We start from the raw sequence: 22,762 nt of genomic DNA on the forward strand, positions 1-22,762 counted from the left end.
CGAGTGTTTGTGTGTATGTGTGTGCGTGCTACGTGTGTATGTGTGTGTGCACGCATTCTCTGCTGTCGATCATGCTCCGGTCTCTTTTTCATCCGCACTTCTGATTAAACCGAGAACCTGTATCCACTCGACTACAGTATCAGGAATCTGTGAACGGCACCATGGAGAGAGCTGAAGCAGCAGATAAGGAGCTCATTGTAAGCAGCTAAGTGAATTAGGATTCACAGAACAAAAGTGGCACCGGCCATGTGTACACATCAAATGCTAGAACTCCATAACCGGCAGCGTTCAGACTGGTTCCCTGGGGTGATTTAGAGGAATTCACACACCTCACACTGCTCCCATATGGTTCACTGGAGCACCTCTTATACGTCATTTCCAAGTCCCATTGATCAACATACAAACACAGACACTCACACACACAAACACACACACACTTAGACATGCTCTTTTGTTCTCACCTACTTTTAGGCATAATGACCTCTCAAACTCTATGCTCTCATGATAGCATTAGGTAGTGCCTAGGAAAGATTTCCATTATGGGTAAGTGCGCTTACGTATGCGAGTTAAATCTGGACCAAGCCTGAGTGCTACACAAGTGAACACTAGTTCACTTAAGAACAGCTCTAGTTATTTATAACCAAGGACTGTCTAGCCCTTTGGAATTACTTCTTTTGTAATGTATTTACAGCAGGAACTGTGTGTGTGTGTGTGTGTGTGTGTGTGTGTGTGTGTGTGTGTGTGTGTGTGTGTGTTTGTGTCTTTTATGACTTACAAGAATCTCCTGTTTTCCAGGTATCTCATCCCGTCACTACACCGCTCCCACGCTGGCTTTTACAGGTGCATCGTGAGAAACCGGGTCGGCGCTCTCATGCAGAGGAGCACTCAAGTCCAGGTCGCCTGTAAGTCCAAATAGAGTACGACAGCAGAAAGTATTAAATTAGGGGTAGCGTTGGGCTTGTAGGCTCAATGTCATTTTAAAGTATGAATAGAGAAAATAATCAAATTTGCCTAATGAAAATCTAGTTTATAATAGTTCGTATTTGTGGGGAAAAAAAAAATCTAAATTTTTACTGTAATTATCTGGCAAGCATATTTGCCAGAAAAGTACACTGCCATCAGCCATAACTTTAAAACCACATAACATTAACACATAAATGTCGGTTATCAGTTACATACAGTACCGGTAAACTGATGACAGGATCATGGGCACCCAGGGCAAATATATATTCTTGTGGGGAGTAAAGGCTTACCTTGTCTAGTCTGATACCACAGAAGAAGCAAAAAAGGTCAATGCTGGCTATAATAGAAACGCACCAGATCAACCAGTGCCCGACAGGCCAAGGTCCCAAGACCGCAAACTCGGCAGCCAAACTCCCCAGATTCCCATCTCATCAAGCACCCATGGAATGCACCTGATAAATGAATCCATCCAATCCATGTAGGCCCCACACCACAGCCCACAGAACCCTATAATGTTTTTTGTTGTAATGTTATGGCTGTTCATTCTATCTACAGTAATTCCTGTAATTACTGCTTTTTATACTGAACTTCTAGATTCATTTTTCACCATACTAATAGAAATATCATACTTTTGTTAACTGTATTCATAAAAGGAAATAAAAAAAAACAACCTACTGTACTGTACATGTTAAAACATTGCTTTTTTATAAACATATGCTAGACAAATGGTAACACACTTTCAAACGCATGATTACACAACTGACGTAATAGCAGAAATAAAATAAAAAAATGCATGTCTTTGCCCTAAACTATGTTAGCACTGGATCTTCTTCAGATTATTCTGCCTGAAACAACAAACACAATTAACTAAATATTTTCCAAAGCAGGTTGTACAAATGACATGTGGTAACTTTAGCTATAATAAAATAAAATAAAAATGGAATAATAAAGTAATTGGTACAGTAAAAGACTGAGAACAGAAGGAGCGGTTTGTTCTGGATTATGCAAAAATGTGAAAAGTTCAACCTTCCCAAGGTCATATTGTTCTTGGAAACAACGTACTGTAGAAACTTGGAAATAGAAGTTTTTCAAACGATTGGATTACCATATCAACACTCAGACAAACAGTTATTTATCTGCCTTCTCACGCTCCGAAGTCCATTTATCCTCGTCACACACACAAACATTAGATTATTCAGATGAAAAATGATTTCTCCGTCTTCTTACTCAGCGCTGTCCGTTTCTCCCTCGTCACAGGCAAACTAACGCCGGAAGCTGAAGCTTACAAAGGCACAAAACTACACACAAAATCAAACAACACTGGTCTGTCTTAATAAAATATAAATAAATACATGAATAAATAAATTGCATCTGAAAAAACTAAATTAATTATTTCTGGGTTTTCTTCATCAAAGTCCCACCGACAAATCAAGTTGGGCTGCAGCGCACGTCTGTTTCCGTCATCACATTAAGTCCTGAACACAATGTTGGAAAATAATTTAATACTGTACGTATTAGCTAAAACCTATAAAATTATAGGCACATGAAAAAAATAATAGAAATCCCAAAATGCAGCGTCTTTACAGTATGCTACTATATAATGGATGAAGAGGCTGTAAACAGAAAACTGCTGTGTATTTACAGCCATTCTGTAAAAGATACAACATGTTACTGTTTATTGGAAATACAGTTAAATGCTGTGAACCATTTACAGAGAATTCACTGAAAAACTCAGAAGTTCATTATTGCAATACTTTTTTCGAAGCTTGTTTTAATGAACTTTTTAAAAAAACTTCAAGATAAATTGGGCAAAGAACTTCATTTGGTAGCTTCTGTGAGATTCCAAAAAATGCATTAATCTCCTTTGAGCAGTTAATGGTGAGATGTTTCTGCTACTTATGCTCTGTAAAGACTTCATAACGCCTCTAATCTGAGGTGCTGTTAATTGGTCATTTTTCAGGCTGATAACTCTAAATGAACTTCTCGTCTGCGTCAGAGGTAGGTTTTGGTCTCGCCCTCCTGGGATGGTCTTCATGAGAGCCAGTTTCATTATGGTTCTTGACGGATTTTGCAAATGCACTTGACAATACTGTTCTTGCAAGAACTATTACAGAAAGGCTGACCTCTGTGTCTTAAAATAACAACTAACTGTTGTTTTTCTTGTTGTTGCGTAATTACCTAATCCCATATGTGTTATTTTATAGTTTTGAAATCCCCAGTATTGTTGTAGAATGTAGAAAATAAATCACTAAACAAGTGACCTTAAACTTTTGATATATATACACAGTATCCACAAACATAACCACTCAATCAAGGGTTAAAATGAGGAAATGGGCTATTCAGATACTTTTTTAATTTATTTAATACACTATAAAATCCAGATTTTAAACCAACTTTTCACTGTTGTTTTCAATTACAGTTTCAAGATGTTTATGGAAAGGAGCAATTATCTTGTTGCAGCATTGTGGTTCAATTTTAGCCCAGTCCTCTTTCGACAATTCCCCAAGGTTACTAGGATATCTCCGATGGACTTGCAGTTTCAATCCCTCTATAAATATTCAACTGGATTCGAATCAGGAGATTGGCCACGCTAAGCCTTCCTGAGTTATTTTGGCTGCATATTTGTTGCCTTGTGGAAACATTCATCTCTATTGCATTCAGTTCAGATTCTCATTAGATAAGATTCAATTCTCGTCTAATATGTCCTGGTACATCACTTCATTTGTGTTACCTTCAAAGTTGTGTAATCCCCCCAGTACTGTGTGCAGAGAAGCAGCCCCCACCTCGTGATGCTCTGTACTTCTCTATACAGAAGGTAGTAGGTATGCTGGGATTACATGAACAAACCCTTCTTTCCCCAAACATGAGGAGTTGTTTTTATTTCGTCTGACGAGAGGATGTTGTTTCAAAATTTCTGATTCTTCTTTTTTAGTAGGGTTTGCATGGGATGTAAGAAACGAGGATGATGTCATTGCCATTCATTGCTCATTGTTCTCTGTTTAAGTGTAGTATCTGCTGCCTTCAGGTCACCCCGCGACTCCTTTCGAGAGACTCACAGTGGCTCCTATTTTACCTTCCTCATCATTAGTCTGAATAGCACACTGTGAATGGGGATGATTACTGTAGCTGTGGTTTCATGGCGTTCCCACCTGAATATTATAGAACCATTTATACTGACAGGGAAGGTTAAGATCTTTGTTATCTTTGTTAAGATCTATGTTTTGTTGTCACTGAGAACTTTAGGGAGCTCCTTAACAGGGTTTTTTTTTTTTTTAACATTTCCTCACTGAAGTCCAGTCAAAAGACATTATAAATGTAAATTTTAAGTAGATATATGCCTTGGAATCTGCATCCAAAAATATGTTCCCCCTCACTGTAAGCAGGTCACTGCATAAAAATGAATGCATATTTTATATTTTAGTTACTTCCTCTTGGGGTAGGGATTTTAATAACCACCTTTTGGTGTGGGTATTTTTAAATCGGTTCAATTTAGATGTGTGTGTTTTTTCTTTTTCTTTAATGCTTTTAGCAACAGACATGGTAACAAAGGAACTTTGGACAAATCCAGAGATCGATTTAATGAGCAAGCCAGAGGCGACAGTGACAGGGCAAATTTCCTGAGACGACCTGAGGAGGAAACTTTAAGAGGAACCAGAATAAAAAAAAAAAAAAAAAACTTCTTGATGACACTAGCCAGTGGGAAAATAAATAATTGAATGATACAGAAGTAGAATAGTAAAGTCACACAGTACTAAGTGTAGGATGTTTCGGTCATGGGATTCCTCCATGACCTGCGTATTTTAGTTACTCCATCTTTAGTGTGTAGTTTTAGGTACTTCTGGATGTATTAATTTTTGCATTGCCTACTGTTAATTCTACCTGGTTCATATTTTAGCATGAGTCATTTTATTTGTTTATCATTTAGCTGAATATTGCTGTTACACCCACCTCGTTCATTGCTTCCCATCTGTATTTTGTTCACCGCTACAGTACCCAGCTCTTCCTACTTTTGACTTTCTCAGATGGTAACAAATGGCAAACATGGTTTTGACAACAGATGTATTAGCTAAATTAGTTATTTTTAATTTTTTTATAACAAATGTGTACTCAGTTTTTTATTTGAATTTGTTCATTTTATGCTGTTTTAAGCTTCTACTTATTCTTTTCTGGGCAACCTGTCTGAAATAGGGCTGTACAGCACCTTACAGCTCTAATCACTTTTAGCCTAAAAAAAAAAAAAAAAACAATCCAACAATCCATAAAACTGAACCTGCTAGCTGACTGTATTCATTTAATAATTCGAATATGGCTGACAGAGGAGTTTGTGGCACAGTAAAGACAAGTCAATTCAGTTGAATCCAGAAAGTTGTAATGTGGAACAAGGAGCAAAACAGAGCCAATATGATGGACCTAGTTAAAACATTTGAAAATCTAAGAGCAATCATCATAGTAAGTAATAACAAAATAGATAACTGAAAATAAACTAACTTACTTGTATTACTGTACAGGTTGATTATTTGCTTTTTTAACTATAGCTAACATTTTGCTTTTGAGTTATTGCTCAAACTTCATCAGCTTGCTAATCATGGAGGTATTTAATAGTGATTAAGCTGAGGTAATAATCCTTCTACCTTTACTAAGATATCACGATTAAGTAAAATACAGTAAACCACTGTTCTTTTACACCTTTAAGGTACTTGACACTTTTTAGTTTGGGTTGTATTCCCAAAAACATTTGAATAATTAAAAGATTCCAGTCATTCAAATTACTGTCCATGCAGGTCATGCCTTGGAGGTTGCCAGTTTTTCCTTGTGTAAAGGTGTCCAAGACAAGGTTTTTTTTTGGCATGTGGACTAATGCTTTTCAGCATTGTTTGACAATTTATAATTAACTATGCAGGGATTACATGAAGAATGAATGACCATTTCTTTAACACATATTAACCTCTATATAATTACCCCTGTTAGAAGGTTGGTAATAATATTCCACATTATTGACTACAGATAAACAATACAGTACCAGACTCCATGTGTTGGTAATAAGTCTCATTTTATAGCCCTATACTGTAGTTAAAATACAGCTACAAAATTCAATCAGCCATTTTTAAGTGATTTATATAATTTAGAGCTGTTTTAATTAAAAACTAAGGCTGTCATCTTTAAATGACTGGAACAGATTAAATAAAATAATAAGAATAATAAACTGAACAAACATCAGCAGCAAACACATTGCTTGTCCTTCTATATAAAGCAACAAAAATGATATCATAGTGTCATAATGTTAACATGTACTTCAGCATTTTATATTAAAATATTTTGATGTCCCTGCAATAGTATTATAGCATGTCAGAGAGGCTGAGACAGATGCTGATTCAGTTTAGCATTTTAATAAAAGTATCGCAGGCAGACAAATCCAAAACATGAGGTAAAACCATGAATAGGATCAGGATATCAGTGTCAAAGGCAAAATATTCATGAGCCTGGAGACAGAGCGATTTCAAAAAAACTAAATGTCAAGACACTAAGTTCAAGGCTTTGGAAGTTTTGATACATGTGTACTAATACAGTAGGTGTGCACTGAATATTTGTTTGCAACTGTATAAAAGTGGTCACGGTTGTATTTCGTGTTTGAGGTACTTTGAGTTTGAGGTGCCAAGGGTTCATACTGTACATTTATCAATTTTTCAAATTCACCAGGCTCTTGTGATCTGTACAAATAATGAAAGGATATATCTGTAACCAATAGCACCACTCCTCCAAGGTTTTTTCATTTGTGATTGCATATGTCATAATTTCTATGGACAGGAGACTTTTTTTTTGAGTAGAATGCCATGAGATGGGACTCTTGCCATTCCTTTGTAAAAAGACCCCATTCTCCATGCCATTCCAAATTTCAAAGGGCATCTACCTTTAAAAAAATTCTTAGTCAGATCGGCGAAAGTCTGGCTGTGTTTAATTTGCAGAAAGCTTCGTCTGCTCTGGACTACATGCCAGACATTTGGTCTTTTTATTAACAAGCATGTGAGTGGAATGGCTATGGAGCTGAAGCTGCCAGTAAACCTTCAGGAGAAGTCTGAACTCACAAACCTTTGAATTTATTTACTGTAAAAGGGACCGGTCACCCTGTGACTTTGGATACTTTCCCTTGATCCATGACCACTCCTTGTGGGCTAATAAAGAATCCAAGTAAAGCGATAGTACTTAAAGGTTAAACTTTGAGCTTGACATAAAGTTCATTCTTCAGAAGCATAAATAACACTTGCCTGACATGAGTTACATAAGTCTCCAGGAAAGTGCAATAGATCAGTATATCATCAATATAGGGTAAAGAAAATTTTCCCAACATGTCTCTGAGAACATCAATTATTAAGCACTGGAACACCAAGGGCCAGAGGTGCTAAGTGGTGTCATCTACTCGTCACCTTTCCTATGGCACACAAGCTTGGAAGCACGGTTCACAACAAAGCTGTTTAAGGGCTGAGGAAACCAGACGGAGAGTATAGAGGTACTTGACCATGATTTGTTTAAATCCCTGATTATCAATTCTGCTCATTTCTTCTCAACAAAGAAGAATACAGCAGATGCAGGAGATGTGAAAGGCTGTAAGGCTTCCTGCACATATTCTTCCATAGCCTGCTGTTCAACTACTGAGAGTGGATTTATGCAGTTATACAGATGAGTTGTGCCTGGTAGTAGGTGAGTCATACAACTGTGGCCTCTGTGAGGGGGCAGACCACAGGCTTAATAAACGAATTTGGCACGACATCAGGCGATAAGAATACAGCATATCAGAGGCAAAGGCGAAATGCTCAAAAACATGGGACCTCACAATGCAAAAAAAAAAAAAAAAAAAAGGAGTACACAAAGTCACAAAGTGCAAGGCTCAGTAACTTCAGATCCGTGTTTACTGAGCATCATTTACAACCGTGTGAATGTTCAGACTCTTTTTTATAAAGGCTTAGAAGATAATCAGGAACAGATGTGCATGATTTTAACTATTGTTCCAGTCAACATGACAAATTTTGTAGTCCACGATGGCCATGTTCGTGGGCCGCAGTGTGTTGTGGGAATTGGAGTTTGAGGTGGATTGTAGCAATGACCTGACAGCACAATTATCACTGGGCTCCACCAAAATCAAAGCCATGATGATATTCATTATAACTGCAAGATTGCGAGTGTGAGTTTCCTTTTATAAAAAAAAAACATTTATACAGTATTAAATAACTTACAATATCAGAAGATATTTTGAGCATTTTTTACTTTGCTTCATTAATGAAAATCCTTCCCAAAGATAGATCAACAATGACAATCTTAATGAAGTGAGATATGAAATAGACATTAAACTTTACTAAACATTAACTCCCGATTCTTTTTGACACTGGCTGCATGTGCGAAACTTAAGTGACTTAAGTGGCTCCCTTTTCTTCTAGCTACCATTCTTGCTATGTCCTCACTAAATCTTGCACAAATTGCAAACAAAAGCCAAAAAAAAAAAAAAAAAACCTTACAGTTGCTTCCACTGACGCAAACAAGTTTTGAACAGTTCCCAGTCGTGCCTGCAACTTCCTTGCAAATTTCTTGCAAAACTTCAGTTCTTAAAGTGAAAATTCTCAAGGATGGGCATTCATTTGCCAAGCTACAACTGTTGTGTTTAATGCCCAATTACTGTCAAACATAAGCACTTGTGCATAAGTTTATTAAAAAAAACTAAACGAAAATAGAAAATGGATAACAATGAAGAGGCTGAGGAAAAAGAATTCTTAAAAAAAAGGAAAGACTAATATGATATATTAGTGAGAAAATGGCAAGTACTCAAATAAACATCTAAAAGGAGTAATGGTTATTGCCAGTATATTTCTGCATGAGCAGTTTTTGTTGTACTTATTATATTGATCACTGCATATGTGTCTTCATTTAACAAATTGATAATAAAATAGCACATTAAGTAGAACTACGGCATCAAAAAGCATGACGCTTAGGCAACAGTACAAAAATAATAATACTTATTATTTTAAAAAGCAAAAAATTAATATTTTTATATACAGTACTGTGAAAAATCTTTGAGCCAACGTCATTTCTTTATTTTAACTTAAAGTATGTATATTAAATTAAAGAACCGCAAACAAATGATTTATTGCAACAATGTGCCTAAAAATGCAATTTAACCTCAGCAGCAACCTCATTTCCACTCTTGTTTGTTCCAACCACTCAGCATTCAGCATCACCAGTAAACATATCACCGGCTTGAGAATGCGAAAGTCAACAACCTGCCAAAAACCGAAGCAAAAACAATTCTTCAGGCAGCGTGGAGGAGTATTCCTGAACACTACTGTACATTAATAAATTCAAGAGAGACTGACCCTTGGAAGAAAAATATGAAGAAATGAGAGTTAGCATACAGTACTATGCATGTCATATGCCAAGTTATTTGTGTTTTGTCACTGTTGTAACCCTAAATAGTAACCCATAGTATTTTTTTGCCAAAAAAAAAATATTTTTTAGAGTAGCACCATGGTTAGAACAAACTGTCATACATCTCCTCACTGAAGCTGATATTGCCCAAAAATACAAAATAGGGGAAAAATGTAGTTTAAGGGTAAAAGTCATGTTACGGGATCTCCACTCTACTCGTATAACTCAAATGGTAAAATAGTGCTTTAATTAAGAAGTTGTGCCTGAGGATTGTTCACTTACTTATTAACTCCTTACTACCTGCATAAGACACTCAACTCCTTGTTGTGCACTCCTTATGTGCACAACTGATTGTTTCTAACTTATGTGCATACTGTACAGTATAAGGCATGCTTAAGCTCCTGTTTCAAGAGAAGGATGTTTGATTATTGGGAGAAGGAGACATAAGTGTTTATATAGTACTTAGCATTTGATTTTGCTCAATGGTGCTTCTAACTGCGCAAACTTTTTGCTTGGGTACTGATTGTTTTTTCCTTTTGTCTCCCTTCATACATTCTTAAAATTTTTTCTGTCTTTCCACTTCAATCACTCTGTATTTTTCCCACTCTCTCAGATATGGAAGACTTTGTAGAAAGAGAGCGATCTCAGGTGGTGTCCGAGGGTGAAGCTGCGCTCATCTTCCCCCCGAGAATTCCCAGCTTTCCACGGCCTCAGATCACATGGTTTCGGGACGGACGGAAAATTCCCCCCAGCAACCGCATGTAAGCACGCGTACATCTCAAAACACATTGTCACCGATCAATTTTAATGTGCTACTCATTATTGCCATATGCCAAGAGAGCCTGTCCCATTATTGTTTAACCTCCTGTTGCATGCTGTTGCTCCCGTGGCAGGCTGTGGTGAGCTGATATCACAGCCCCTCATTGCAGTATTGATAAAGTCAGCTATAATAAGAACCCCTGTCGACTGCAGAGCGGGTGAGATTGAATGCTGCAGAGAGCAGACAGCAGGGGAGCCAATTAGACAAAGTGGACAAAAGGCCTTTATTGATGACCTTGGCTGATTGACAGAGCTTTCTCCCACTTGCACGCACTGTGTGTGTGTCCATGCGTATATTTGTGTGCCAATCTACACATGTAGTCAGTTTTCGGGATGTCTTCAAAATAAGCTTGGATTAATTTACCCGGGCTTCCAGCAGGCGGATGGGTGAGAACAGTGTCATGAAATGTTCAGGTGGCTGAACATTTCTGGCCGCATCATAGCAAAGTTTTTTTTTTCTCAGCAAGGTATTACTTTCTGCAGAGTCAAAAGTCCATGGAGTGAATCTGCACCTGATCCAACTCCTCCTATAAACCTGACTCCCATTTCCTAACTTCATAAAGCATAAAACAACAAACACTCTCATCCAACTTCATACTGAGTTCCACAAACATACCGAAATGTTTCAAACCCCTGAACTTTTGTTTTGAGTTGGATCAGGTCATGGACTTTTGGTTTGGCAGAGAGGTGTGAGTTCCTGAGCTCCTTGGTCCAGAAGCTGTTGCTCTATAAAAATCCACAGGCCTCCCACACAGCCCAGTGCCAGTTCCAGTATAGAAGATGTCTAACCTGCTATCAGCATGTCAGCATGGCACTGTCACCAGTCTTTGATACTGAAAGGGCTGCAACAGTGTACAGTTTGTTTACTGCTCATTGGTCATGGCTCTCTGGGGTATCGATATGCCACTGTCATGTCCCACATGAACCCTCACTATAATTGCCCTTGAGTTGGCCTTACAATGACTTAATCAGGTTGCCACCGACAGTTTGATGGCATCTAACTTCACCCCACAGTGTTTCACCTCTTATTTGAGTGTACACACTATAAAACCATGTCACCGCTTAGTGATACAACTGCTTGTGTGTGACTGATCTAAAATCCCAACTGAAAATATAAAATCAATTTTTTCTACACACTGAAGACATTTGGGCTTGGGAGACAAAATATATGACTGACAGGTGTTTGATGTTGCTCAGACACACCCTGTTATAGGTTGACTGTTAAAACGGTTAAGTGCTCAGAAAATCAATTCTTGGTTTGGGCCCTGGGTTTCACCAGTAACGACTGAGTTTCTTATTAAAAATAATAAACCAGTAGGAAAACCATTGATGCAAATATTTGTATAAAACTGCTTACATGTGTCACTATATTACATGGCTTTCCACAGTCATCAAAAAATACATACAGATTTATGATTTGAAAAAATAAGAAATTTGATTAATTAGCATGTTAAGACGTCAATGGTCAGGTATGCTATTACCTTATAACTGACATTTAAGGAGTTCAATTTAGTTCAGTTTTATATGTATACCGCTTTTAACAATGAACATTGCCGCAAAGCAGCTGTACAGAAATACAGCGGTACCTTGGCATACAAATTTAATTGGAGGCGAGTTCTTAAGTATTGCAAAAATCAGTCTAACAAAAAATATTACCAATTACCAACACTATAATTATATTTCTTCATTTAAAAACATTTATCAAAACATTTTAAAAGGTCATGTAAATGAAGTAAAATATACAATAAATGGACATTAAACCTTACTTGACATTAATGTAGGCTATATTATCCTCTTGGCACTGGGTGCTTTAAAAACAGTTCTGCGTTTTTTCACTCTCGCGAGACTTTCTCGCTAACCATGTTTAAAAAAAAAGCCACAAAAACGCTTAGAAGCCAAGGTTTCATTGTTGTCTATGCACACACAATTTTATCCCCCCTGTGCTGCATAAGACTCCTTCTGTCTCTTTGCGGATACATCAAAATTGGATTACTCAACATTGGGAGAGCGTTTTTTAATCATGGTGTATGAAGTGAGTGGATTGACCCATAAAGCCGGTCAGGCCGATACCATTCGCACACACTCACGCAGGTTACAGGACATGGGACTGCAAATCCATTCACGTATACAGTACATCCATAGTTCGTATATAGTTGTAAATAGTCGTATTTTGTGCACTGCATTGTCTGTTTTAAATAATACATTTGTTTGTGTCTTTCTTGCTCTTGGGTTTTGTTAACACCAGCAGATGAGATAAAAGCCCCATATTTGTGTAATCTCAGTTAATTCATTTATATGAGTGTTACAAACATTCTTGGGACCCATGGTGCTATGTCTTCACTAAATGAGGTATAAAAAAAAACACAGTAATACTAAAACACAGGTTAAAAAAAAAGGGAGGTACTACTATGAAAGTTATGGATGAGGGTAAGAAAAAAATTAGTGAGAAAATTATATCCTTGAATATGGTATAAGATTATAACGATCTGTTTGTCCACAAGGAGTAAGCTAGGGCTGATGGTGGCAACACTCAGATAAAAATAGGAATAAAACTTAAGGAACCAGACTCAAAAGGGAACTCATCCTCATTTAAGTGAGACTAGATAGTATGGCCATAAATCAATCCCTGCTATGGCTATAAGCTATAAGCCTGTAAGTTCAATTATATAATAGGAAAAGTGTTTAAGTTAATATAAAGTCCACTTTCGCTGATGGAGGCTCTGGTACAAAACCGTTCATGGCAATTTCAGTGCTCAACTATTGAGCGGCTGCAGTCACAGAAAAACTTGCATCAGCCCAGTCCAAGATCATCTTCTTGGTCATTAGGTGGAATTGTCCTCAGTCACCACACGCATTCCAAACAGACTACTCTCTATGGGACAATCAGCAGCAGCAACACAGGCGTCCATGCAACGAGAATGAGGACAACCAGAAATGGAGCACTAGGATGTGTCAGACAGGGCGAGAGGGCAGGAAGGGTCGAGATCACTGCCACCTGTACGCTATGTGTAAAGAGAGAGAGAGAGAGAGAGAGAGACTACACTTAGGTATACTCACAGTCACATTATGGATAAGGTCAACATTTATTTTGTGCAGAGTGCAAGCAGGGACTCCAGCACGACTAGTTATGACAGGAGTTCAGGCCAAGGGTGATTAGTTCAAACTGGGGAGATTATAATTACCATTTAATTGCGGAAAAAATAAGTTTAAGCAGTTCTTTCCAGTTGAAACTGCTAGTCACTGATTTACTTTTTAACTTTTTTTTTGTTCAGTTTTATTCAGTTTTAGATATTTTTGTAATTAGTGTTTGTAAAAAAGAAAAAACACTCAGTTACAAATAAAGCTGTAACTAATAATATTGTAATTAAATGTACACTGATTTTATTTAAAAAATGTGTTATCACTCACATTCTAAAAAATACACAATACTGTTATTATGCTAATAGTATATTTATCACATATTATTCTGGGATTAAACATGATAATATACTTGCATGTATAAACAATGCTAATTATATTCATAGTGATTCATTATAGATAAGCAGAGAAACTGATAATTTAAAAGATTAAATGGGGAAAATGCTATCTATCTTGATGCATGTTAGAAATTTCCCACCTGTGGGACAAATAAAGGTATACAGTACAGAATCTTATCTTATCTGATCTTATCCTATCTTACCTTAAGAAGTGTAACATCCTATTTACATTTTCTTGCAAATATACATATATGCTTTTCAGGGTTTAAGTTTGAATAATGCTTAAAAAATAGTAACGGTAAAATTTTCATTTTATAGAACTCGATGTTCAGTTTAAGCTATTACATTCTGTGATATATGGGAATTATGATTTATAAGTAAGATCTATGCAAAAAAAAAAACATCTCTAAGGATTCTGTATGGTCTGGCACAGAAGGAGGTCCCAGGGGGTGTGGGTGTGGGGGTGACAGCATAAGCTGGGTGACGTCAGCACTAATGATGCCATTAATGAAGACCAGTGAGCTGAGCCATTTGCTGAGAAAAGAGGGAAAATAAATTGTACAAGCATTGGACATACCCAATTCAACAAATTTTAAATTGTCTTGAAACAGAAAGAAACCACTGATATACTAAAAACCAGACACTGAACAGTTCAGCCAAGGAACACCATAGGAGTTTGTGGCAGAAAAAAGAAGAAGGAAAACCCCAAACCAGCAGTCGGTGACATCACCAACGATCTCCACAGGGCAGAGGGGTATTTCTCACAAAAAAACTATTATTAAAAGAGATTATTTTAAGAACAGAAATGTCGAGGCCATACCACAAGATGTTAAATCCTCATCAACAGTAACAATCCAAAGTACAGGGATGAGCCACAGAACTATTGGAATCAAGATAAACCTCTACTAAAGTGATGAAAAAGAAAGGATCTGCTCATGATACAAAAATTATAAGTGCACTGGTCACGCATGGGAGAAGTTGTGTCATGGCTTGAATTCCATCACTGCTTCTGGAGCAGGGTCACTATTCCATATGAATGATGTAACTCATGATGGTAGAAACAGAATAAATTCAGACTTCTACAGAAACATTCTGTCTACCAGAGTGTTTACAGAGAAAGACAGAAATGGGAAGAAAGTTATCATGCAACAAGACATCGACCCAAACCACACGTCCAACCCAACAGTTTACTTCACTGGGGAAAGGAAGTAGGAGATGTTAGACCAGCTTTGTTCAGCACTAGACCTTAACTCAACTACATGTGCATTTCAACTACTTAAAGAGGAGACAAAAGGGAAAAACTCCCACTTTTTCACAAAAGAAGAATTTGACAATATCAGTGGGTCACCAGATATATGCAACCAAATATTAAGTGTTATGTACTTTAACTTCCCTTAAGTCTGTCTGTTCCATTACTTTTGCTCACCTAAAAATTGGGTGGTCTGCAGTCAAAGGTGCCCTGAAACACATGAAAATATCACAAAATAAGATAAAATCTTGATCGATCTTTTTTCTTTTTAAAGTTTTCTTTTTATGTGTCTTCAGTGTATAGAAAAAGCAAAAGAATCAGCCTTACTGTGCCTGAACCTTTTTTTAACGGCATTTCTCATTTCAGAGCTCTCACTTTGGACAACACCCTGGTCATCCTGTCCACAGTGGCACCAGATGCGGGTCGCTACTACGCCCAGGCTGTCAATGACAAGAATGGAGAGAATAAGACCAGCCAGCCTGTTATTCTCAATGTGGAGAGTGAGTATTCCAAGAAAAACTCATTTAAATATAACCCTGTTTCTATATTCTATTGCATATTTATTTACATTTCACATTACACACACACAAAATATAGAAGATGACTGGGGTGGTGTTTTTTTTCTTTTTTTTTTTTTTCTGGGATGTGCCTTGTTTTTTCAACAGGTGAGTCGTATAGAACTAAGACATGCAGCTTTTGTGCCCCCTTGTGGCTGACAACTGATTCTCAAGGGCTTAGACAGACTGGGTTTGTACGCCCACTCAATATTTCGACTCATTGGCCAGTCCAGGGTGGCATGTGGTGTGGCCCAGTGTAGCTGTGAGTGATCTGTTCACTCGGACGCCGCCGCAGTGATGAAGGGATTAAAAAGCCTTGAAAAATCAGCCCTGGTATTTAATAGCCCCCATCCCCCCCACCCCGCCCACAATGGCAAATTTATGAAAGATATGACGCGGAGCAAAGATGGAGAAGGAGACCCACCTACTCCACAGTTACTTACACAAAAAAAGAGCTAAAGATGTGTGAGAGAGGAACAGACAGAGAGAGATTGAGAGCAAGGGAGAGAAATTGGTCATTAAGGGCAGGGAATCGATTCCTGGGCTACTGAGTGACTGGTGCATTTAATCAGTATGTCTGCACCTCTCAATCAGGCTGCATTCAAAAGCACAGTGTTGTAATGATGGTATTACTGTGCCCTCTGGACACTAAGGGTTTGCTTTTTCTGCGAAGCACGACTAGCGATCGAGCAGGATGCTAGTTACGTGCACAATACTGTAATGGCGATGCTTGTGTATGAAAGCACAAGACATATTGGCTGGAGGAATGGGAGGTTGCCAGACTATTGGCAGAAATGATGGCGCTGAGATTAGTGGTGATTAGTGGAAAGTTAAACAATGCCTTCTGTAAACTACGTCCTTTTTCTTTTTCCTAAGATGTGGGCGGGCCTGCAGATCCAATTGCTCCCACCATCATTATCCCACCCAGGAACACCAGCGTGATGGTCGGCACATTTGAGGTCACACTGGAGTGTGTGGCCAACGCCAGGTGACATCAACACCTAATGCTACAGTTTGTTAAAACCTCCTGGCGAGTTTTCCTGTTGGTCAAATCTGTATTTTGATTTGTCTCTGTCCAGACCCCTCATTAAGCTCAATATCGCATGGCGTAAGAATGGTGTGGTGGTCAACCGAGGACTGAGAGACTTTGGCCGACGACTGACCATCAGCGGGCCACTGGTCAGTGATAGTGGCTATTACGAATGTGAGGCATCTCTCCGCAGCAGCAGTGTTCCAGCGGTCACTGCCGGAGCGTATCTACATGTGATCGGTAAATCCCTTTGCAAACCTTTTCTTCAATAATTCTAATACAAAGAATATGCATAAACATAAACCTACCTATATTTTACCACAAAGTCAGTTAGTTACATGAGCTTTAAACTGATATACTATATGGCACTCTGTCAGTTTATTTCAAATACAATTATCCTTACCCTTATTAACTTGCAGTACAGCAACCAATACAGTAGGTCAAAAAAATACCTAAACACACAAATTCCGCATTGTAGAGGTTGTATGCTCATGATTTCAACACTTGTTAAGTAATCCTGCAAGATTTGCAAGAAGTTTCTTACATAAATAATACTGCAAAGGAGTTGAATAACTGCTCTAATAGGCTCTATCTAAATAATTCATACCGCAGAGAAATTCATGCATTCATTTATCTTCAGTAACCTCTTTATCAAGGTCAGGCTGGTGGTAGATCTGGAGCCTATTCAAGGAACACTAAGCACAAGGCAGGAATAAACCCTAATTGAGAAACGAGTCGATCGGAGGCCACCGTGCACATTCAGACAACAATTTACAACCTAGAGAAATTTCTCGCATAGTCAGCATTTGCTCTTTCGTGAGAGGAGTGAGAAAACCAGAAACCTGGAGAAACCTGGAAATCCACCCAGTCACAGGGAAACATGGAGAAACTATGCACCAATGGACTCTGCGTTCAGCATCAAACCGGCCAGCGACCCTGTAAGCTGGCTCTGAGCCAGCGAAGCCACCCAGTCACTCGGTACAAATCAATGCCACACTTAAACGTAGCAGGCTAAAGCACATTTCATCTCAGATATACAGTCGCAAATCTCAGTTTTTCACCACTTTATTTTCGCAATTGCTGATTCGCATGCACTTTCAAAGATATGATCAGCACTTAAATAACATAAACAAAACCAGAGCATAATGCTGCTGCATTTGCAATAATCAGAGTGCCAGTAGCCTGTGAGTGATAGGAGCGGTGGCCAAGCTCTGACTGTCTCATTTGTCAACTGTGTAATAACCGAGACTAATCTTTATTATCTGCGCTGTATAGAACACCCTCAGTTTGTGAAGGAGCCAGAGAGACACATAACTGCAGAAATGGAGAAGGTTGTGGACATCCCATGTCAGGCTCGTGGTGAGTGTTTATGCTGTTTGTTGCAAATTTCTGTATATAGTCTTCAGCAGGCACGGATCGGGCAAGTAACACCAAAATATTGCAGACGGCCTTTTTGACTCCACGCCCAGCCGGATCAAGTAGATTTTGGAAAATAAAGAACTTCATACTAAATATTGATTGTTGCAGAGCAATTCCATCGTACACAATAGCAAAATATTTTTATCATATTGATTGTCATTATTTCAGAATGTTATTGAAACCACAAATTTCGCTTTTATATTAATAATTTTGGCCGCCACTATAGTTGAATTTAATACACAGAGCATGGAGCAGAAATGCCTTCTAGTTTAATAATGAATAAGCAAAGTATCTATAGTAACATCTGGTAGGCGTTCTTTCCCATGTTTAACTTTGTATACAGTAGCATCTGAAAATGAGTCTGGAATGGCCACTTTGAGCTTGCATTTGCTGCTGATCTACTGTAACACCGTACTAGCTGACAGGGACTGGATAGTGATGTGCAACCCGTGGCTCTGAAAGCGCTCTTTTTAATAGGACTGGACATGATGGAATTCAGTCTTTCAATTTGTTTAGCTTCAGTGGTTAACACAAATAATCGTGGGATAGTCAGTGCTTCAAAGGCAAGAATCTCCACTGTAGCTAACAGATAAAATTTATATAATATAATATAGAATTTTTAATTTAGCCAGAATTTTGCCATCTTCTTATTACCTGCCTGGCTATTATTGTCCCCAGTCATTTGTATATATAAGTAATATGAGCTCAGTGTAACCCCTAAACCCGTTTATGCCTTCTCTACTCGTCTAGGTGTTCCTCAGCCAGATATTGTTTGGTATAAGGACGCTGTGCCCATCAGCACTGTGAAGACCCCACGCTACAAGGTCTTGCTAGGAGGCAGTCTGCAGATTAACGGTCTCCTCCCTGATGACACCGGGATGTTTCAGTGCTTTGGCCGAAACCTCGCCGGAGAAATCCAGACCAACACGTACCTTGCTGTCACAAGTGCGTTTGGCTTCATATGCCCTCCCAACATTTGCTTATACCATAGCATGTTTTTTTTTTCTTCACTTCTCCTCCTGTCCAGTCTGTTCCTTTCCCATGACATTTGTCATCTTTACAAGTCTTGTTAAAGGGCTTTTCCTAAAGCATTTATCTTGCCTTGGGATCACAATTCTGATGAGACGTTTCGTCAATGCAAGAAAAAAAAAATCTCTTTCGTCCAGTTATCATATACCCCATGGGTCACATACTCCCATCTGTATTGTGTTAACGCACAGGTGTGTGTATGTGTTATCTATCTTTATCTTTTCTGCCCATTTCAGGCATTGCTCCTAACATCACTGCAGGGCCCACAGACAGCTCGGTGATCGACGGCACATCTGTCATTTTGCACTGCGAGACGTCAGGAGCTCCGCGGCCTGCCATCACATGGCAGAAAGGTCAGGTGCTAATCAGTCATCTCCTGTGCACTCACGTACCTGCCCAAGCACACTGCTGACAAAAGGGGCTTTATCAGGTTGCCTTCTGGACCCAGATCCATCACAGTCACAGCAGAGCCTGCGTGATTGTAGGATTGATTGTAGACTGCAGTGGCCTTTTGATAAACACAGAAGACATCTGTTCCCAAATCTCCTGTGTTAAAATGCCTAAGTCTCTCCTCTCTCTTTCTCAGTCTCTTGTTATCTCTTTTCAATGCCTGTTAAATCTGAAAGTATAGAAACTCAGATTGAAACTTGATGGAGAATTAATAGTAGGGGGGAATCAAAAAGGATGAGGAGTTGAGAAGAATATTGGACAAACATTTAGTGAAGGTCTTCTTACATTCTGGCAGCTGTCAATAAAATACCTGCTTGGAGGAAATCAATCAAGACAAGGAGACACCTGTACTTGTGCGTCAGACACGATGCCTGTCAATGTTAAACTATTAGTCTCTCCGTGGTTCGTCCTCACCTCCCATCTTCCTGTACAGGTGAGCGTGTGCTGGCGAGCGGCTCAGTGCAGCTACCCCGCTTTACCCTGCTGGAGTCAGGCAGTCTTTTGGTCAGTCCTGCTCACCTGTCAGACGCTGGCACCTATACCTGCATGGCAAGCAACTCCCGTGGCATTGACGAGGCCTCTGCCAACCTGCTGGTGTGGGGTGAGTGAGATTACAGGAAATTATATTCAGTTCTCTACTGTGGTGGGCGAATCTCACTTCTCACTTCTATATCCCACTATAGCTTGCAAAGAATGCTAATACAATCTCAAAGTTGATTTCTCAATGCAGTACCATTCAATATGATTTTACCTTTGCACTCGGACAGCTGTTATGTAAAACAGAATGCACACACCAGAAGCATTGCAAGTTTACAGGAAAAAAAGTGGAAAAACAAAGTATGACAAATGTGAGTGAATTTTTTAATGAATCTAATGTCCACTTAGTAAAAAGGAACTAATTTGAACTAAGCAAATGCTTAATATTATGTACTGACTGATTATTAAATTCCTGCTTACTAAACAGATGACTAAATATTTAAAAAAAGAATGACTGAGTTCTGGCTGCATGCTCCTCGCTCAAAACACACGACTGATGCATTAGGAATAGAGCGCATTTATCAACAACAGCAATTTTCACCCCCAAGTGGCCCGTGAGTTACTATGTGTAGGAGAACAGAAGTATTTCAAGGACTAATTATTTAACCATCTGGTTTCTTCTGGGAGAACCTGCTGCACTTTTGGCATCCTAATATGGTTTACTTTTTTAATACTTAATAATAGTTAATTTTGAAGAGGTTTATGATAATACAAATATTCCAAGCAAACAATCATTTAAAATGAAGATCAGTTCCCTGAGTGGTGATATAGAGCATAACAGCACTGGGAGGTTTTATTATGAATATCACTCCACATCATGGGTGTTCTAACAACCATTAATTACACTATCAGTCACCGGCATGGGTGAAAGTAGGTTGGTACGGTTTGCAATGCTGGGAAGAGGCGAGAGCAGCTGTCTGCCAAAACCCACATTCAAATCCAGTCACGGAAGCACTTTCAGCAAGAAAACACATCTGATAATGTTGTCATCTTAAACAACACTTTGTCTCCTTAGTAATTGCTCCCAGTTGTTTCGAATTCCTTCTGAACCATTTATGTTGTTTTGTTCACGGCTAACACGAACTACAAAGGTACTGTAAGGAGATTCCTGAATCCCAAATCACTCTTCAACCCCTGATCAAGCGCACTGCTGAAGGGGGTGTAATAAGTGACTGTACACCCTACATAGCGCACTAGGTTTTCATTTGACCCTTTTTTGGATTCAACCCCAGAAACCCAGAAGGGAGATGATATTCTAAAGCAGAAAAAATGGAAATATAAAATAAATCTCGTAGTTTCCTCAGGACTTTCCACCACCTCCAGGGTCTATTCTCCTCACCTTTTGGTACCAATAAGAATTTAAAACTACTTTTATCCCTGTTAACACCACTCAAAGCTCGGAGCACTTTAGCCCTTATTTATTTTGCAGTTTATATATATATACCACACACACACACACACACACACACACACACATATATATATATATATATATATATATATATATATACATACATTTATGCGCACACACTGCACAAAAAAATTTAGAAAAACTTAAAACCAGGACTAAGTGTTTCCTTAAGCAGTATATATACAGTATACAGTGGAACCTCAGATTGCGAGTAACGCAGTTTGAGAGTGTTCCGCAAGAAGAGCAAAGATTTTTTAACAAGTAAACGAACAAGTCTTGGTTTACGAGCTCAGAGTATCATTGATCACGCATGCACTTCTTGTTTTAACGCTGAGCATCACATGATCACAACTAAGCCAAGGTTTTTTCTCTCTTTTGCGCTGCAGAATTGTGGGTAATCATCTGCCCTGCTGGGTCTTAGTGCTCGTCTCTCACTAGTATAATCAACATCCGTGCACGTGTGCTCTGTTTACTATAACACTGTGACCACGTGTGTGCGTAAATCATCTTTTATTTTGTTTGTAAGCGTGTGTGTACAGCGCGCGTGTAAAGCAAAAAAAAGTCTCAATACAGAAGGTAAAGATCCATTTTCTCCCTTTCTGTTTCAGGCTGTGAGCTTATGTGTGTGTGCATGTAATTTGACACCGTGCTGGTTCACACACACTCTCTCATCTTTAGTGTGTGTGTGTTTGTGTGTATGTGTGAAGCACTCCCTCTCGGCTTCACACACACACTCTCTCTGCCCTACACAGAAACACTGCTCTATCGCAATTCTTTTCGAAGGTAAAGTGCAGGTTCGTTTGTTTTACTTTGCAGCAGTGATTTCCGTTAGTTTGCGCTCACACAAATGTCATGCGATGTTCCTTGCTAAGGTCTTTCCGTTAATGTTTGTGTGCTTGTAAGAAAAGTTTACCGTGTAAGATGAGAAGGGGGAGATGGGAGGGGCGAATTTTAAACACACACACACACAAAAAGCACCTGCGCGCATAAACAGAAACACTTATCTGTCAGGATTTATTTTTCCTTTTTTTTAAAGTTAAAGTGCAAGTTAATTTGTTTTATTTTTACTTTATATGTTGTGTTAATTATTTTTATGCATTTGTTTTTTTGGGCTGTGGAACGAATAATTTAAGTTTCAATTATTTCTTATGGAAAAATAAAATTTGGTTTACGAATTCTGGAACGAACTTCTGGAACGAATTATGCTCGTAATCCACGGTTCCACTGTATATATAGCCTATATATAATGTATATATAGTGTGCAGGATTGCACTATGGAGTGACATTTTCTTTTATATTTTCAGCATTCAAAAGGCAATATGATGGAATGAATTTTAGTTCTACCCAAACATGACTGAGCAAAAAAATTTGTCACATAGGCAAAGAAATAACACAGATAGGCATGATCAC

General features: G+C 38.5%; 1 protein-coding gene across 3 annotated transcripts in view; it reads left to right on the top strand.

Moving 5' to 3' along the window:
* sdk2a (sidekick cell adhesion molecule 2a) overlaps nt 1-22,762 on the top strand; it is a 191,424-nt gene that overhangs the window by 104,193 nt on the left and 64,469 nt on the right. For all 3 annotated transcript variants that reach the window (XM_053514940.1, XM_053514941.1, XM_053514942.1), the window contains exons 3-11: nt 796-902; nt 9,989-10,136; nt 15,286-15,419; nt 16,353-16,464; nt 16,556-16,746; nt 17,782-17,865; nt 18,676-18,870; nt 19,191-19,307; nt 19,838-20,005. In XM_053514940.1, the coding sequence (XP_053370915.1) occupies nt 796-902; nt 9,989-10,136; nt 15,286-15,419; nt 16,353-16,464; nt 16,556-16,746; nt 17,782-17,865; nt 18,676-18,870; nt 19,191-19,307; nt 19,838-20,005 (1,256 nt within the window). The remainder of the gene's footprint in view (nt 1-795; nt 903-9,988; nt 10,137-15,285; nt 15,420-16,352; nt 16,465-16,555; nt 16,747-17,781; nt 17,866-18,675; nt 18,871-19,190; nt 19,308-19,837; nt 20,006-22,762) is intronic.

This window comes from Clarias gariepinus, chromosome 16 (assembly GCF_024256425.1).
Source record: "Clarias gariepinus isolate MV-2021 ecotype Netherlands chromosome 16, CGAR_prim_01v2, whole genome shotgun sequence".
Taxonomy (NCBI): domain Eukaryota; kingdom Metazoa; phylum Chordata; class Actinopteri; order Siluriformes; family Clariidae; genus Clarias; species Clarias gariepinus.